Source organism: Lepidochelys olivacea (genome assembly GCF_965140295.1).
Source record: "Lepidochelys olivacea isolate rLepOli2 genome assembly, chromosome: 7".
Taxonomy (NCBI): Eukaryota; Metazoa; Chordata; order Testudines; family Cheloniidae; genus Lepidochelys; species Lepidochelys olivacea.
In genome coordinates, this window is record NC_140417.1 from 96,648,724 (window position 1) to 96,668,839 (window position 20,116).

The 20,116-nt window shown below is 41.2% G+C and overlaps 1 protein-coding gene across 1 annotated transcript in view; it reads right to left on the reverse strand.

Moving 5' to 3' along the window:
- Positions 1-20,116, reverse strand: part of ADGRA1 (adhesion G protein-coupled receptor A1) — a 464,598-nt gene that overhangs the window by 194,948 nt on the left and 249,534 nt on the right. Inside the window, exons 8-9 of the mRNA XM_084634535.1 lie at positions 9,716-9,880; positions 4,132-4,330 (exon numbers count right to left, since the gene is read on the reverse strand). Coding sequence (XP_084490661.1) covers positions 4,132-4,330; positions 9,716-9,880 — 364 coding nt within the window. The remainder of the gene's footprint in view (positions 1-4,131; positions 4,331-9,715; positions 9,881-20,116) is intronic.

The following is a 20,116-nucleotide window of genomic DNA, read 5'->3' on the forward strand; positions in this document are numbered from 1 at the left end:
CAGAGGGGTATTATTTTTATTGACAATTTTCAGGTAGAAAAGCAAAACCCAACTCTGAAGGTCTGGGAAAATTATAAGCAAGGAGTTATAATGGAAAGGGATTTTCATCCTTAACTATCACATGCACTACACACGTTCACTATACTATTTCTGATATTGGCTAACTACACAGTTAGTTGACTGCAGTTCAAACAGGCTACACAAAAACAGGCTAATAATTACTCTGTGCACCTTGGCTCTCTAGCTTGGATTTGACAGTAACATCTGATTATTGAACAATTTGTTAATAAACTTTCTGCTGTGGCAACAGGCAGCACGATTTCTCTAGAGACTTGAGAGTCCTCCAAAGAGAGGAAGAGGTGAGACAGGAAACTAATGAATGGAAAAAAAAAAAGCAATAAGAAAAAAAGTCCTGTAAGGAAAACTCACAGGTATGTGTGAGATAAAGATATTTTTCGAGGATAAAGTCAGAGTAAGGAAACAGAATGTCTGGATTCATTATCCAGAACCACTGAAATCACACAGACTAAACAGATGACCAGGCAAAAGGAAGGCATTGCTTTGCTGTAGCATTCCTTCAACCCAATCTTTTCATTTCTCTTTCCTGAGATGCTTTTCCTCAGATTAATCTTTGACTTTTCTCACAAGTAGAATTTTTTAAAAAAAATTACATTTGGTTTACCTATCAACTGTTCTAGATTATTATAAATGGAAATCATATTTCCAGATTGAACTTTCTGGCTGTGTTATGAAAATATGATCTGTTTATGTTTTAGTTTAACTCTGATATTTTAATTCATTGTATCTGTGATATAATTCATCTTAAGAAGTCCAAAGACTTCCAAAGTCCAAAGTGTAGAAGAGGCAAGAGATCAAAGAGCAATTCTCTTCTTCCCCCTGTACCTTTTGGTGGCACTGTTTGTGTTAAGTATCATTACATCAAGACTTGTTGTTTTTAACGAGCTAGAATTAAAAGGGGAGTTTTGCAGGCAGTGGCTTTAACAGGCACAAGTTAAAAATATTTAGGCTTACATATTTAAGCTTTGCACTGAGAACAAGAGGTGGAAACAGCTGCCTTGTGTATATAATGCTCCTAGTAACTTTTTCAGACTGAAAGCAGAGTTTATATTATTAATATTATTTATGCAGCATTGTAGGTCTGCATCAAGCTTTACAGAAATGAAAGTAGAAACACTCCCTACCCCAGAAAACATATAATTTAAAGGCCTGATCCTGCTAATTGTTCAGCAACCTTAATTTCCAATGGAGTCTGGGGTTCAGCACCTCTGACCAGACTCTGCAATTTGCAGCATCAAATTAAGCAAACACAGATAACGGACAAAGCTGGTGGGAGAGACAGGAGGGATGAGGGTTTCAACAAACCAAGACAATGTGATCTGAACTGTTATGCTGTGTGCAGCCCACACACTTCGGGTTGGACGTATTAATGCACTTATTTCAAAGAGAAGCTTGTGAAAAAATGTGAAAGAGAAGCCCTAGGAGTGGAGGTGTGGTGGAAATCTAGCAAACAGAAACAATTTCAGGCTAGGTTGGGTAGATTGGTGCACTAGGAAAGGGAGGCTGTTGTCATACATCAGGGACAGCGCATGAAAGGAAGTGCATGGAAGGAGACAAAGAAGAAGAGTGTTGGAGTGAAAAGAGTGTGCTGAGAACAGAGGCATGGGATTGAGATGGGAGCTGAGGGCAGATGTGCAAGCAGGTACAGAGCTGTGCAGTTCCAACCACCGTCCTCCCTTCTATACACTTTCCTGCTCTCTCCCTATACCTCTTTCAACATCTCACCCATTTTTTTGGACTTTGATGCTATCTAGACAATGACTGGAGGTAGAGGAGGTGATGGCAGCTGTATCCCTCTTACAACCTTTAGTCTAGTGACTAGAAAAGGAGTACTTGTGGCACCTTAGAGACTAACCAATTTATCTGAACATAAGCTTTCGTGAGCTACAGCTCACTTCATCGGATGCATACTGTGGAAAGTGTAGAAGATCTTTTTATATACACACAAAGCATGACCACACCACTCTCCTGCTGGTAATAGCTTATCTAAAGTGATCACTCTCCTTACAATGTGTATGATAACCAGGTTGGGTCATTTCCAGCACAAATTATCATACACATTGTAAGGAGAGTGATCACTTTAGATAAGCTATTACGAGCAGGAGAGTGGGGTGGGAGGAGATATTTTTTCATGCTTTGTGTGTATATAAAAAGATCTTCTACACTTTCCAGAGTATGCATCCGATGAAGTGAGCTGTAGCTCACGAAAGCTTATGCTCAAATAAATTGGTTAGTCTCTAAGGTGCCACAAGTACTCCTTTTCTTTTTGTGAATACAGACTAACAAGGCTGTTACTCTGGAATCTAGTGACTAGGGCGCTCAGTTGGGATGGAGGAGACCCCAGTTTGAATCCGTACTCTGGTGCCCTAACCACCAGGCTATGGGGTATTCTCTGGTGGGTCTTTCTCAATCTCTCCTGTTGAAGCTGCTCCATGTTGTAAATAATTAAATATTTATTGGAGCAGGGACTTCAACTTGGATCTCCCACTTCTCTCTCTGGGCTAATAACTAATCAAGGGAGTGCGAATGACTCGATAGCCTGGTGGTTACAGCACTCACCTGGGAGGAGGGAGATTTGAACCTGTCTCCCTTACAGCCCAGATGAATGCCTTTCATGCCACGCTAAAGCTTGGTGGTGTGGGGAGGGAACACCACATCCCATTCCCCCATTTTGTGACTCTAGTCCTTTAAAAATGTTCAGAAACAAAACATTTTGGGTTAATGAAACATTTTGTTCGATTCACAACAGACTTTTTTGAATCACTGAAATTAAAAAAAATAAATCAGATTTACTTCAACCCAAGCCATTCTCTTTTTCCAGTTTTTTAGAACTGCCACCAAACCAAAATAATCAGTTATTCACCCAGCTCTACCCAACCTTGCCTCCAGTAGGTGTTGAACACTCTTCATACTAGTCTAAAACTTTCTCCTTTCCTCTTTCTTACAGACCCTCTAATCTGTGCTCTGCTTCTTACCCAACTGAAACGCCCACAGAACCAGTATCATGGCAATGAGGAGAGACATTCTAGCTGGGGAGTCAGCGATATAAGCATGCAAGAGGAACTAAGACCACTGTGGCAAGAATGTGTGTGTGGAGGAGAAAAGACAAACAAAAGTGGTGCTCTGATGTCTCAGTGTCCTTGTCAGTGAGTACCAGCATGTCACTCCATTACCAATGTTCACGTAAGTTCCAGACACAGGGAGAAACACACATGGCAATGAAGGTGCTGATATGCTGTATACACTCACATCCACGGCACAAATATAGCACTACATTATTCCAGTTTTACCTCAGTTTAAGTATAGTTACACTGAAGTAAAATTGGAGTAATATAGGGTATATTTATACAGCAGTAAAATACCTATGGCTGGCCTGGATCAACTGACTTGGGTTTGGAGGTTATAAAATCGCAGTGTAGACATACAGGCTTGGGCTGGAGCCCAGGTTCTGAGACCCCACAAGGGCTCTAGCAAGAACATCTACACTGCAATTTTATGGCCTCACAGCCTGAGCCCCATGAGCCCAAGTCCATGGACCCAGGCCTGCCACAGCTGTGCTGTGGGTCTTTTATCACAACATAGATGTACCCATAGTGGTGAATCTGGCCCAAAACATTTTCCTATCTATATAATATTTTACAGTCTTTTTTGTGATAGAGAAAGCTAAGGAAGTGAAGACAGTATAGGCCCTTTTCTTATTCTGAGGGCATCAGTTTTCACAAACCCTTCGAATGACGACTGCCTCATTTAGATGAAGTACTTCATTTTGCCTTGCTAGAGTGTAGAAATCCCAAACTTGTGCCTAAACTCAGGCTTGCTTGCAAGCTGTGCAATAAATCAAAGCTACAGCAAGGTGGCCCTAGTTAGTGCTTTAAAGCACCATGATCATATTGCTCCATGGTATTTGGATCCTGACAGGAACCCATTGTTGTATGTCTTAGAAACAGACGCATATTCTATTTCATGTGAAGTACCAACAACCACCTCACATATATATGTGTAACCTAACAATAACTACAGTATATTCTATGAATAAGGACTTTGTAATATTACCTGACTAAAGGCATGAAGTACTTGAGTTACTTCTTGTGAATACGGACATTCAGAATAGTTTTCATCTGCCCAGCGTCCCGTCCGGTTACATTTACGCCATGCCTTTGACTCTTCTGCTCCATTGTGGAGGGAAATGGAGGTAAATGAATACTGAAGACAGGGGTGATAAGCAGTTATCCCAGCTAGAGTTTTGGGCCATCTATAAGGAGGATAATAATAAGCAATTTGAACTTGACATGCCTTATTTAGAACCAATTTACAATGTGGCAGCAATATGGCAGAACATTTGAAAAAAACTGTCAGTACAAAGTAATAATTTAAAACATTTTATTTTCTAAAAATAGCTTCCTGTTTTTGTGCTTTGTGGTAAATTACTTTGTTTTCTTGGGAAATGCCAAAAATACACGAACCCAGAGTCTGGCAGTGATGAAAACTGGCAACTGATTTGTTCTAATGAGGCGTTTGGTTGTTAAAAAAAATATATATAGATGGCATGTTTCCTCCATTTGTGTCTATTCAGCTCTCTAAGAGCAGAGCTAAAGAGCACAGAACTATCTGGAAATGCAACATCTGTTATTAAAAACCGAATGGCAAATGCTCCAAAAAGGGACGGCCATTTGTACTGTGGATTTTGGCCCAAAGCCACAGAAGGGAAGATCATGAGTTCACTCGCAAGCTCCTCCTTCTGCCTTAAGCATGTGGAAACCAATCTATTGGGGGTTTGAAGAACTCAGGATCCATGGGTGAGGAGGGTGCTAAGCCCCAGGTGAAATGGGACAGTTATACTCTAGCAGGTTTCACTTAAAAAGTATAGTGGATAAGCCAGTGTAAGTTACACATGAGTTCCTCTGCTTTGCTGTCAAGTCACTCCTGGAAAGAGGGCTCATAGGGCAACAGCAGTCAGCACAGCTCAACTAGGCTAGAGGGGACCAGTAGGCAATACAATGTCTCTGTACTGCTACTGTATTCTCAAGAGCCTCACAAATCCCAGGGAATCTGAAATTTTTGGGGCTGAATCCTGTGCCATTTTCAGGGCAGTGGGAACAAAATGTGTTCAAATGATTAAAAGGGGAAATTAGAAGGAAACATAACTACAATCTCACAGAGTTTCAGATGCCTTCATAAGTTTGGAGAGGATCAGGCCCTTTAGCACATGTCTAGTGAGCCTCCTAGTCTTGGTCAACAGACTTGGGCTAGGAGGGCTTGGGTCTAATCGTTACATCAGTATAATTTCAACGGAGGATAGGTCTACACCACATTTCGGAGTGAGTCTCCCAGCCTGGTTCGACAGCCTGAGGATAGTGGGGCTTGTACTAATGCTCTAAAACCAACGATGTAGACAGTGCTTTGAAGTTGCAGCTCAAGCTGGAGCTTGTGCTCTGAAGTCTAGGAAGGGGCAAGAGCTTCACAACCTGAGCTGCAACTTCAAAGCACTGTCTACACCGTTGTTTTTAGAGCACCAGTATGAGCCCTACTAGCCTCAGTCTGTTGAACCAGGCTGGGAGACTCACTCCAAAATGTGGTGTAGACATATCCCCCGTTGAAATTATACTGATGTAATGATTAGACCTAAGCAGTCGTACTAGTACTCAGCTTCTCAGTGATGCATGTAGCACACCTTGATTATTAATGTTTAGATTAACATGTAAATTAACCCTTTTTACTTGTGCTCTGTAGATTGATTTGAACACTAGTACATAATATGCTGACAGGTTCTGAGCCATCCACATCTTTTCAATTCCAAAGAAAGCTAAGCCAAGAAGAAAAATTACCTTCCTTTTCCACAGCTGACAAATCAATGAAATAACTCATCACATGGAGCAAAAACATTGGACGCAAAATGAAACACGAACAGAGTTGTGGGAAAAAAAAGAAAAAGAAAATACCACATATTTTCCTCTTTGCCTTTGAATGGAATGCTACCTTTAGTGAAAATGTACTGTATTAGCTAAAGGCCCAGTTCTTACCTCAAACATAAAATCGATGAGGTTCCTCAGAAAAGTAAGCACCTAATCTAAGCAAGGCTGGCAGAATCTGACTCTTTAGGATTAGGAATAATGCAACATAAAGCTTTTACCTTTAGCATTTAAGAACAGACTTATAGTGAGTGGAAAGCAAAGTACAACATCACACAAAATATCATTTAGTTCATAGGATCAGTTCAGTCTGATTCACAATGCATAATATTCTTATTGCAATTATAAATACCACCTGGGCCTGCCAACTAAAAGAACCAATCTTCGACAGCATTTATTGCTTCTCTGCCCAATAAAGAGGCAGTTTTTTTTAGTTTTGCTTTTGTGGATGATATCTTTCTACCTACATATTTGCTATGATATCAAAACCTCAAAGATCTTTCCATGAAAAATTACTGGCATGTTAGCTACATCTCAGAGGAGAAACCTTTGAAACAAGCTTCATGTGTTAATGCTAAGTTTGCTCAAAAGAAGTTCTCTATAATTTTACATTAATTCCCTTCAAATGCCAAAAGAATCCATGGATTCAAGATACTTTTGATCTATGCTTCAAAACTAAATTTGTCTGGACATTCTGAAAGATGATCAATAAGGAAAGAAACGTGCATTCCTGTTCCTTTGATTTATATAAAAAGGCAAAATGCCCTTGGCGTTAGTTTGAGACACTATGTAGGAATTTATATATCTTTTATTTATAAATAAAAGAATGACATTTACTGGCAAGTGTATAATAGGCCTCTTAAGGTTGCCATTTGAAAGCTGCATTGTATGGCACTCAGTACAATTTTATATAATCTATTTCAAAAATGGTTCATTAAAAAACACCCACAATTCATCCTTTTGGGGCTGGACAGAAAGGTAGTTTTGTCAGTAACAAATAAACCCAACAAGCTCTGCTTGAGACTTTTAAAGGAATCCAAGGGATTTAGCTATGTGTCTTCCATTAATTTCAATATTTTCCTTGAAATTTGTGGTGAAGCAAAAAAATATGTTTTGGGGTGGGTTTTTTTGGAGAATTGTGAAAAGAATCTTTGGTGGCAGTAAGTTTTCCTTCTCCACACAGCTCTATCTGTGCTGTACCATAAGTGAAAGCCAGAGGCAAAGTACCAAGAAAAATGAGTCATTCTCACAGTTTAAGGATAAATTAAAAGAGAAGATATTTATTCCAGTTAGAAGCTTGTACAGAGAGCACTTAGCTCCCACAGGGAAAGCTCCCTGCCCACCTTACTTTTCTTTTAATTAATTATGCAATATCAACCCTTATCATAATCAACCTGGTAACAAGTTACCTTCTTGCTCTTTGGGGACTATTACACATTGGTGTTACTCAGTCATGGCCAGCCCCCGCCCCCACCCCCCGGGGCTCCTGCCCCATCCAACCCCCCGCAGTACCCCTGCCCCATCCACCACCCTCCCCTTTCCCCTGACTGCCCCAGAACCAGGCAGGAGGGTCTTGTGGGCCACCGTAGTGGGTGCCCACCGTGCCCCGCCCCCAAGAGCCAGAGGGACCTGCTGGGGGGTGAAGTGGGGAGTCCCAGCAGTGCTTACTTGGGGCGGCTCCCAGGAAGCATCCGGCAGGTCCCTCTGGCTCCTAGAAGTGGGATAGCATAGCTGGGGGGGAACAGGGGGAGGGCCGCTCCCCTCACTGATTACATCAAAAGTGGTGCCTTAGGCGCTGACTCTGTGGGTGCTCCGGGGCTGGAGCACCCACGGGGAAAATTTGTTAGGTGCAGAGGACCCACGGCAGCTTCCCACCCCATGCCCAGCCCCAGCTCACCTCTGCCTCCTCCCCTGAATGCACTGCCCCGCTCTGCTTCTCCGCCCCCCCCACCTGCGAATCAGCTGTTCGCGTGGGAAGCTGGGAAGGGCTGAGAAGCAAGAGCAGCTTTGAGCTCAGGCCCAGGGAGGCGGAGGTGAGCTGGGGCAGGGAGCAGTTCCCCTGTGCGGCCCCGCCCTCCTGGGTTACCTACTGTGGTGTGGGCGGCCTTCCTCGCGCCTCCCTGCCCCAGCTCACCTCCGCTCCACCTCTGCCTCTCTGGGCCTGAGCGCAAAGCTGCTGCCTGCTTCTCAGCCCTCCCCGGCTTCCCGCACGAACAGCTGATTCTAAAAGGCTTCCCGCGAGAACAGCTGATTTGCAGGAAGCTGGGGGTGGGGTGGGGTGGAGAAGCAGAGTGGGGCGGCGCATTCAGGGGAGGAGGCGGAGATGGAGTGGAGGTGAGGTGAGCTGGGGCCAGGTGAGGGGCTGCCGGTGGGTGCTCTGCACCTACCAAATTTTCCCTGTGGGTGCTCCAGCCCCGGAACACCACAGAGGTGGTGCCGAAGGCGCCACTTTTGGATGGTTGTTAAATTTAGAAGCCCTTTTAGAACCGGTTGTCCCTCTTGGGACATGAACCGGCTCCAGCTCAGCACTGGTGTTACTGCAGGACAGGTTAAAAAAAACATATCTTAGAGTTTTATATTCATCACCATCATATTTCAACTTCTCCCACTTAAAATCTCTAGCAATAGTGGAATCCCTAGCAGATTTCATGAAGTCTCTGGTTCTCCTCCATTTTGGGAATGAAAAACTTCTTAAAACATATCATGTGATTAAACTGGAGTTAAATCATAAGTTACATTTGGTCACCACTTTGTGCAGACTACAGGTTTAATATGTAATTTTAGGGGGAAAGTCTACCCAAATGCAACTAATATATTTAATCTCTTTCAAAATACAATTTGTGGGTAATATTCATATTTATTAAAAAGAACAAGTTTTTCTGAAAGCAGGGTTAAGTATTCTATTAATATTTTTTCAAATTTTATTACATATTACTAGGTATTTTAGGAACTTGGGTACTATATTCATAAAAAGTCATCTCAAGCAATCTGCTTGTTTATCTGAACAGTTTTCACTTTAAATTTTTACTACCTCCAGTGGAATATTCCGTAACAGTTGTATGCTATTTATTGCTCCTAATAGCACCTGAGCAAAACAATTTGAACTGGAATGGATTCATCAGAAGTGTATTGAAGATTATATCTTTTAATGTTTTAGTGCAGTGGTTATTGACTTATTCTTTACTGTGACTCCGTGTTACAACAGAAAAAAAAGAGTCCCAAAAGTTTTCAGAGCCTTCTCCCATTTAGCCTTAATGGAAAGGAAGGCAGTCACAACCCCACCCCCCCCCCAAACCTTCCATGCCTCAGGTTGAGAACACGTACTATACTACAAGCATTATAACAGAGTTTTTCATAATGCATTCTATGGACCACAGAGCACTTGCTGTTGGTCCTCAGAGGGCTGGCTAGTCACAGGGTGTTGGTTCTTCCTCCTACTAAATCACATTAAAAAGACAGCAAAAACTAAGTGAGATACTTTCCTAAAGTTCCTTTTCCACATGAGCACTTGTTGTAGTTACCACAAGGATATTTATATAAATCATGGATGAGAGGGAAAATAGTCCACAGGTTAATTTCTTGCATCAATATGAGGTCCATGCTGAGAAAATGTGTAAGAACCTGTTGTAAGTAATGTGTCCAGGATGAATTTACAGATCCATTTTATAGAGGACAAAGGCTTTTGCTTTCTTCATGTTTGTATATTTTAAACTTAGAGGAAATCATACCTGAAATCTCCTTTATTATTAATTATTCTTTCTTCAGGGCAGTAGGGTGCTGCTGTTTCTAATACCACAATTTCTACGTGCTTAGTACTGGTTCCATAGGAGTTGTTGATCAGACACTCCCAATCTCCAGTCGCACCAATGTCAATGCTGGACAAGATAAGCTCACTATAGGTATATATAAAAAAATAATACACAAATTATTGACCACACCTAATCTATACACAGGTAGACATTTGTTACTTGAAAAATATGAAGTTATCTTTTAGGGCTTTACTACAGAAATACAGAACCATTTGTGTATGTGTATTGCTGTAAAGACAGAGAAACATGGTGATTTGGTATGAAGTTTTCATCAGCATAAATTTGGATTAGCTGTCCTGACCATGAGTGACAAAGCCACAGATATTTGTACAGGTCATCCCAAATGAGTATCAGATACATACAAAAAGCTACATAAAAAGAATGTTATTTATGCTGCAAAGTCAAACAACTGAAAGTTAGAAAATGCCAGATTTACAGTTGCCACTGCAACCTTAATTTGGCCATGATGTCCTCCTGTCCTGCACCCCACAGCTGTTTTAGCAACTCTAAGGCATTCCCAGTCCAGTGCCTGATACTGCTGTAGCAGGTGCATGGGCCTGGCTCTTTACAGTTTTCAGTGATTTCGGCAAACTGTCAACAGTTTCCTGAGGAATGCAAACTAGAAGATGAAAATGATATTTTTTTTAGTATTGTGCAACTCAGGGCCATCTGAATGGCATTTCAAGGGACAAAGAAAAGGCATTTGTATAGCCAGGGGCTTCTCACTGTTGAATATGAAAGACTTTCTGCAAACAGTGGAGGTGTTACTACTTGTCCAAAAAAAAAAAAAGGGGGCACACAAACCTTTATACTGGAGTATTAAGAAACCTAAATATATGGGTTGCTATCAACATCCTCAATATTGAAACTTCTGTGCAGTACCACACCACACTAACATGTTGACTCTGTATGACAAATATTCTACAGGGTTTGGGGAATTATTTTAGAACCATTTCTAAATTTTATTGATACTATTTTTCATAGACTTCAACATGTCAGCCCAGCTTCTCTTAGTATAATGAGTGAACCCTTTACCCCACTGAAGTCAAAGGGAATTTTACCCCTGACTTCAACAGGACCAGGATTTCACCCAATGACTGCAACTCGATAGATCTTATAAACAAAAAATTCTAACTATTAAATTTTCGGAAACAAATTCTACATTTAAGTCCTTATTAAAGATGCACTTCTGCTGTGCTACATACAGCAAATATTCTTGGTTTGAGTCCTACCTACAACAAATCTACTTGGAAACAAACAAACATTGTTCCCCTTCCTCTAACTTGTGTGTCTGTCCTTACACTGGGAGATTCTTGTGTCATGGCCCATCCCTTTCAGAATTTCTGGGAGGTGCCTTGTTAATTATAGTCACTAACAAACAAACAAATAAATAATAAAACACCTTTAAAAGGTACCTAAAACCTTTTATTTACATAATTCATATTAATATTTAAAGCTGTAAAGTGTCATGATCTACCATGAAAAATATACACCATTGAAAAAAGCTTGCTTTCTAATAAACAAATCACAAAATATTAGACCGTAAATCTGTCACTGATCCAGAAATGAATATTGCTCGTTCTGATCCTCAAGGAAGTGCATTTCTAGAAAGAAACTCTAGATTTAAAAAGGAGTTGGGAGGGTGGGAAAGGCAACATCTCCCTGAAAATTTTTATTGTTTTACAAATATGGCAGCTGTTCAAAGCTGCTCAGTGACTTGGAATCTTAGTTGTTCTGGAAGAAATGGATTATGGGCAGAATGCAGGGCAAGTAATAAATGTACATGATAAAACAACATCACATAGTTCAGTAACTGTCAAACCGATATCAAAACAAAATTTGAGGTAGTTAAAACAAGACCTTATCGGCAGGTATTTGGTGGTCCTTCAAGTTATCTGTAATGAGTTTGACAATTTTTAAAGGCAATGTGTAGTAAAAAGAATTGTACCAGTTACTGAATTTTGTCATCTTAAACTTGATAAATTTCCACTTTCTTTCAACTTAAATCATGATGAATAAATTAAACCACAACACATTAGCTGCATGAAGGTGTCCGATTTCCTCACATATAAACTAGTTGAACAGATGCTTTTATCTATATAAAAATAGACTACAACTGATTGATTCACTCAGCAACCTACATTCCCATTTTTTCCCCATAAACAATGGAGGACGACCGTCTCAGCTAGTCACTTCAATATCATTACCAGTTGATAATGATTCCTAAATTAAATTTACTCTTTCAGACCACAAATATTTTCACATCACCTTCACAGTCAGCTGGGGACAAAAACTTCAAGCTGGTTGAAAAATTTCCATTGAAACTGTTTTTCAATAAAACATTGTTTTTTTTAAAAAATGACCAGTAGCGTTGGGGCAGAATAACTTCTGAAATGCGTGGAATATATGACAGTCAGATGAGCTAACCTATTGATATAATTGATAAAAAAGCAGATGAGATCACTGTTAAGGTTTTGCATTTGAGTACAAGTTTGATGAAGTTGAAGTTGCTTTTGGGTATCTGCTGGATACAGATGTGAAAGCCTTATGGGGGTACTGGACTGCATTATCAACAGCATTGTGGGAAATATGAAGGTGGAAAGGAATGTACATGTGTTTCCCCTTAACTTCTTATTTGCATTCTTTTAAGGTTCTGATTGCATGAAGTTTTTCCATAATCTTAACTACTACTAAACATAGTCTTTGTTTGTAATTAACTCAGTCTTCACACAGCTCCAAAGGCAAATATTTACTAGCATAACATCAGTCCTTACATTAGAAGTACAAGAGATCAGCGTTGTCTGAGATCATATGAGGAAGCTGACATTCAGACTCATTTAGCCTTCTATGAGCCTTGACTAATGGTGGACAAAATAAAAGGCCAGATCCAGCGTTAAGCAAAGCAGAAGACCCTTCAGAATGACTAGGGTACGAATTACCATCTGGCTATGGCAAATTAAGAATGAATTTATATTCCTCTAGGAACATTTTGGGTAGAGAGCCCAATGGTGAAATTGTTCATTTTCTTACCATCTGGATATGACAAATGATTAATTGATTTTATTCCCCCCGGAGGCTTTTTGGGAACTGGTCAAGTAGAGAAACCTTTTACATTCTTAAAAAGAGAAGTCTGTAAATTGTCCTGCCACTCAACATGATGTCTTAAACATTTTTTCACCTATAATCCTTAGCAACTTCAGGTTTCTGGAAGACTTTAAGGAAAGCATGGGTCCGTATAGAATTTTGTACTCCTTTGTAAATCTTTCCAGGAGGTACACTACTTATGCTGTGTCTTGGCATTATTATAGCAGCCTTCTCAAAGGTTCCAATAATAATAGTGGTTTTTGGCTCCTAATAACAGGCTGCTCTTGAGCTTCCTTGAGGATGGTGGTGAGTCTTGGCAACAGGTAGAAACTCTCAGTCCCCACATGAGCCTAGAAGAATGCTGAATTTAGGCAGCTTGATCAGAGAGGAATCAAGACATGAGGAGGATGGAGGCTTCTGGTCCCTCCTGCTCACAAGAGATGCATTTAGTTGTGCCTCTGGCTGCCATCTCTCCTTCAGATCCCACAAAGGCTAAGGATCATTCCCACGAGTTCACTCAGCAGACCTTGTGGCAGTAGTGAGTTTTCCAAGGGGTGAAGCAGAGGACAGAAAGAGCCCACTGCAGCGGGCATCATGCCTTTCCTAAAATTGGAATGGATTCTCTCTCTCTTCTTGAGAAGTGCAGTAGTTGCCATTTCCAATAGAAACTTGTGACATGCCAAGAGGTACAGTCCAGGAAAGCCTAGGTGTTCACAAGAGGGGATTACTGCGATTTGGAATGGAAGTGTTCTGACTGGAAAGCTGCCTGATGAGGTCAAAGGGCCGAGTAGCACAAATGTTGTTCAATTTGTCATGCACCTTATAACACAGAACCTTGAAAGCAAGGAAGACGATTGTAGTGGGGTTCACTCAGAGGCCTTCTGGCTCAGTGGACATGCTGTGGCACAACAGTCTCCAAAGCCCGGCGGGACAGGGGGCTTTGTCAGGCAATCTCAGGGTCTGGCAGCCAAGTTACAGTCTGTCCTTCTCTATGTTGGACTGGGGCAAAGGGAAGAGTAAGGAGACCCGGGTGATCTCTCTGCACATGGTCCAGAGCCCAAGGGATGTGTCTATCCTCTCTGGCTGATACCCCAGACCAGCCTCTCCTGGGCCACCTCCAACCCCCGCCCCCACCACCACCCACGGACTTCCTTCGTTTGGGGAATGGTCGCAGCTCTCTGCTTCCCTTCTGACAGAAGGCTGTTCAAGTAGTCTCAGTGATTCTGACAGTCGGCTGGGGCTTCCCAGCTCACTTCGCAGTGTTCAGTGATTTCCTCCTTGTCAGGGAGAAGGGGAGAGAAAAAGGGGTCAGGTTTCTGGCTGACTGGTTGGGCCTTACCCACATTCCTTCCCCTGTGTATTCCTAGAAGGTACTAACTGGCTTCCTCCCTGGGTACAGCCTCTTTTACACTCTCCCAGCAGCTTCATTGCCAGAGTCCCATTTCGAACAGGTCTCCTATTTGGAGCATGCTTCGCAGCTGCTGAGGGCCAGGGCCTTCTTGGCCCAGTACTGCCCCATCACCCCTTTAGTCTTAGTGAGGGGTCTGCAAACCCTATCGCAAGGATATACATATTTTTTCCTCTTTGTGCTGGGAGAACTCATGCATGATAGGAGTCCTCTCTCAAATGTAATGATTGACATGCTGGAAAATTAACCACAATATGCAACTGAAACTGTTCCATGAAAAGTCGTTATAATACTCTACAACACCCTGCAGTGTTGGTCATTGCTAAGTGAGGAAGCTTAATACAGGCAGAAAGCATATCCATTTAATCAGTTAACCTATGGCAAAAGATTTTCATTTGAAGCATAGATTTTCTTCATTATAGCTATGCATAACTAATTAGGCAGATCGGAACTAGGTCATGTTTTGTAGAGTTACTCATTTCTTGTCCCCAAGTAATACCTTAGCAACATTTATCTTACATTCTGATAGTCATTTACATGTCAGAAAAAACAACAACCAAGGGAGGGGGAGACTACAGCAGCCTATTTTGATAATCTTTCCTTCAGAAAGGTTTTAGAATCTGACCGAATTTCCTATATAACTTTGCAAGAACCAATCTCCGTACAGGGGAAAAACAAAAATAAATTACTGGAACATGAACAGGTTTTTAACTTTTGTGGCATTTAACTTTTGTGGTCAATTGCTGAAGGAATTGGCGGCTGTGATTGCAGAGCCATTGGCCATTATCTTTGAAAACTCGTGGCGAACCGGGGAAGTCCCGGATGACTGGAAAAAGGCTAATGTAGTGCCAATCTTTAAAAAAGGGAAGAAGGAGGATCCTGGGAACTACAGGCCAGTCAGCCTCACCTCAGTCCCTGGAAAAATCATGGAGCAGGTCCTCAAAGAATCAATCCTGAAGCACTTGCATGAGAGGAAAGTGATCAGGAACAGCCAGCATGGATTCACCAAGGGAAGGTCATGCCTGACTAATCTAATCACCTTTTATGATGAGATTACTGGTTCTGTGGATGAAGGGAAAGCAGTGGATGTATTGTTTCTTGACTTTAGCAAAGCTTTTGACACGGTCTCCCACAGTATTCTTGTCAGCAAGTTAAGGAAGTATGGGCTGGATGAATGCACTATAAGGTGGGTAGAAAGCTGGCTAGATTGTCGGGCTCAACGGGTAGTGATCAATGGCTCCATGTCTAGTTGGCAGCCGGTATCAAGTGGAGTGCCCCAAGGGTCGGTCCTGGGGCCGGTTTTGTTCAATATCTTCATAAATGATCTGGAGGATGGTGTGGACTGCACTCTCAGCAAATTTGCGGATGATACTAAACTGGGAGGAGTGGTAGATACGCTGGAGGGGAGGGATAGGATACAGAAGGACCTAGACAAATTGGAGGATTGGGCCAAAAGAAATCTGATGAGGTTCAATAAGGATAAGTGCAGAGTCCTGCACTTAGGATGGAAGAACCCAATGCACAGCTACAGACTAGGGACCGAATGGCTAGGCAGCAGTTCTGCGGAAAAGGACCTAGGGGTGACCGTGGACGAGAAGCTGGATATGAGTCAGCAGTGTGCCCTTGTTGCCAAGAAGGCCAATGGCATTTTGGGATGTATAAGTAGGGGCACAGCGAGCAGATCGAGGGACGTGATCGTTCCCCTCTATTCGACATTGGTGAGGCCTCATCTGGAGTACTGTGTCCAGTTTTGGGCCCCACACTTCAAGAAGGATGTGGATAAATTGGAGAGAGTCCAGCGAAGGGCAACAAAAATGATTCGGGGTCTGGAACACATGAGTTATGAGGAGAGGCTGAGGGAGCTGGGATTGTTTAGCCTGCAGAAGAGAAGAATGAGGGGGGATTTGATAGCTGCTTTCAACTACCTGAAAGGGGGTTCCAAAGAGGATGGCTCTAGACTGTTCTCAATGGTAGCAGATGACAGAACGAGGATTAATGGTCTCCAGTTGCAGTGGGGGAGGTTTAGATTGGATGTTAGGAAAAACTTTTTCACTAAGAGGGTGGTGAAACACTGGAATGCGTTGCCTAGGGAGGTGGTGGAGTCTCCTTCCTTAGAGGTTTTTAAGGTCAGGCTTGACAAAGCCCTGGCTGGGATGATTAACCTGGGAATTGGTCCTGCTTCGAGCAGGGGGTTGGACTAGATGACCTTCTGGGGTCCCTTCCAACCCTGATATTCTATGATTCTATGATTCATTCTTCTTCAGACAGACACAGAGAATTGGTTTCCACAATTTAGGCAAAAAGCCGGCATAGCCTATATCTAATCCAAGCCTCCATAAATTATTAATACTAACAAAGAATTTAAAAAATGATGATCCCTGGAGTCTGCTGCTGCTGGGAATGCAGTCTTTCACGGAGGATAAAAGGTTAAAGCATGGAAAATCAAAAGACAATGTGCAAGTCTGGGCATTTAAAACGAATTTATATTGCGAATCTGATCTCTCTGACCAATTGTCAGAATTGCCCAGGAAATAAATATCTTTAGAGAACTGATGGACTTTTAAAGAAAATTTGTGTCAGGCAGCAGCAAGAGAAAGGGAAGATTAAAGTACTTATTCAGGGTCTTCTATGCAACACAGACGAGGTCTAGCAAATATATTCCAGGTGTAATCAATTTGTCAAAGTCATCGCAAATTCAATACACTGTATTTTTGTATTTCTTCTGATCAAATATATAAAACACATTACTAATCATTTAATTCAATCTAAGTGTTGAAAAAACAGACACTCAAAATATTGACTATATTAAACATTAAGTTTCATTGTGATTTAAATAGTGCCTAACATGCTACACTGTGGATTAAATTTAAGAGATGTTAATGGAATGGAGAAAGTGATCTATTGCAGCATTACAATAAAAATATGTTGACAAAAATATAAGACATATACCTTCAACACAGGAGACAAATGATCCTGGAGATTAGTTTTATTTCTGTTATTCAAATGAATGATACTGACTGAAGAGACATCAATGGTCAACATTGTCATAGGATAATACGCTCCATCTGCCACCAAGTACTTGGCCAAAGGTGAAGTATATGTTTTCAAAGTAGGGTCAGTGATTCTGTGACTCAGTGTACAGTTCCATGAAATACTTTCTCATAAATAAGATAATAAATACAGAAATATTAATATTGGAGACAAGTGGCAATTTCTCACTGTGCAATGGGAAATCTGCTGCATACTGACTGTCTGTAACACATGACAGATTAGCTTTTTTAATCTCGAAGCCCATCAGATATAGTCAGAGCCCAGATACTCAGCTGTAGCTACGGAGTGTTCAAAGGGCTGTATGCGAAAGTGGTCTTATGCCTCCTGGATCCAATCTGTACCAATCCATTCATCAGGAGGGCGAGCTGCTCTAATTTCTCTCAGCAACCAGAGTTAGCTGGGACATAAGAGAGCCTTGCCCACACAGAACTTGTCAAAAGAGCAGGTACACGCCACTCAAGGATTCCTCTAGGTTGGGTAAATCATCTGACAACTGGGTTTTGTACCAGAAGAGTGCTATAAAGCTGCCCTAACAGGGCAGGATCTGGCCTGGTGTTTTTTTAAAGTATACTGTACATTTATTAATTAGCCAACGGTTCACTAGTTGAAAGGCTTGGGGGAGGGGTGTAGTTTGTTTTATTGCTTTAAAAAAATATCAGCAGACAATAAATAGTCAGCTATATTGGAATTCGTTCGACTGCCACAGCAGTTGTTTGGTACAATGCAGTTAGACCTGTTGTACATCTTCCATTTGCTCTCAGAGAAGTAGTATTCTATAGACTGGAATATTGTATCCTGAGAAAGTTTTATTCCACTTGCATAGTTCTTGTGACTTGTACACTAGGAGAGGTTTTCAGACAAAAATATCATTGTGACAATCAGTCCAACAGAGTCAAAATTGCATAAAAAGCTTTTTAAGTAAAAACATTTCCCAGATGATTCACGAGAAGTGTTAACCTCTTTTTGATGATTCTTGATTACTTGATTACAGGCCTTTGGGACTAGCCAGAAAAAGGCAATGCTCAGTTCACTACACTAACTAATTTTTTAATTTGAAATTATTTCTTTCTCAAGTTTGTAGTTCAAATGCTTGCACAGCAGTATGGCTGAAGTGTGGCTGCTATCTAATCACTTGTACTTATGAATATTGTAATGTAACAATTTATGAATACTGTATGAAACCTGGTCAGTCAGGGTTACTTGGGTCAGAAGATTTGCCTGTGTGAATGCATTGATTTAGCAAGAGAAGGCTATGGGAATAACAAACAGGGAAGCAATCCAATGACTTCCCAGATAAGAACATCTAAGTAGACACTTGAAAGACAATGGGGCAAACTGTTGACTTCAAAAATCCTGTCTCCAACATGTTATACATCTTGTTTTGCCAGAGTGGGCAGTTGCCAGATCAAAGGGCTATAAACAGTCAAAAAGTGTCTTGATTCCTGCCAGGGTGGTGAGTTGCCAAGGGCTGCTCAGGATGTTCTCAATGAGCCCTGATAAGCTCAGATTCCCTGTGGGGCTTGTGTGCACTACCTGTACCGTCCAGGCCAACTCTTTCTCCACACACAGATCCTGACCTGATATACTGCTGATGGCTTGTGGGTGGGGGAAGTGAGGGAAGGGGAGATCAGTGCCACAGAGGCAGCTGACCCTTCCACCGTTCCATGCTGGAAGATTCAATTGTGCAGGGTCCCCTCTAAGTACATCTCATAGGGAGATGAGTGGGCCCCAAGATAGCTATCAGTTCCTATTTTCTTTAGGAAACAAGAATTGTTTTTAGCCTTTCAGCCAAAACTTTTCACTTTACAATACTTGTTTTGATTAATGTTCTTATCTCTTAATATTTCAGTATTCTCAAAATTAAGCAGTCAGATAGTATATCACAAGACAACTTTTTGCAGTTGCCTTTATTCCATCAAACAAGTAGAAAGTACCATATCTGCCCCTGTTGTTTTCCACAGGATTCATACATTTAGTTCACAAATTTATTTTAAACTATTCTCACATCTTTAATAAGTTACAAACGGTAAATCATCTCCCTTATCACTGGATTTTATTTAATCAATTCAGATTATTTCAGAAAAATCCTAACATTACTCTTCCAATTAATTAATGTGAAAACTCTCTTGTTCTTCACAGATAATTAAGCCCTATGTCTGTATCCTTCCAAAAAAACTGCACTGATTTTTAACATTTTTTTTTACAGTCTAAAAATACTGTGTGAGATGGGATTCTTTTCTAAAAGTATTAGCAATAAGGACTTTTTGTGCTTTCAGTATCCTTTGTCTGTTGCACAGTCTGAAGTTTAAGGTAATCTCAAAATGGTGTAGGAGCATTGATTTACAAGTTAAATGGGTTTTTGCTTTGCTAAGTCATTTACCTAGCTGTTCAGCAATTAAGCATCAAATAGAACCCAAGATTGCTGCTCAAATGATGTACAAACAAAATATCAGCACTATACAATTACTGCTGATTACCACTGGCCTCTGAATATGCCCTTTAGCTGCTCATCCATCACCAAGAGGTAACTGATAGCAGTACATAAAGTCCTTCTCAAAAATCTATTGGATGAATCAGATTTCTTGGTCTCTCCTCTTATCCTCACAACCGTTGTCTTTTTGTCTTGCCTAGATTCAGTCTCCCAGACTCTGTCATCACTTGACACTCATATAGCCTCACCTAATTATGCATCTGGGTTGCAATCTATTTATCTCTGGAACACAACTCTCAAAATGCTCCTAACATATTAGCACCACCACAAGTTCACTCACAACTCT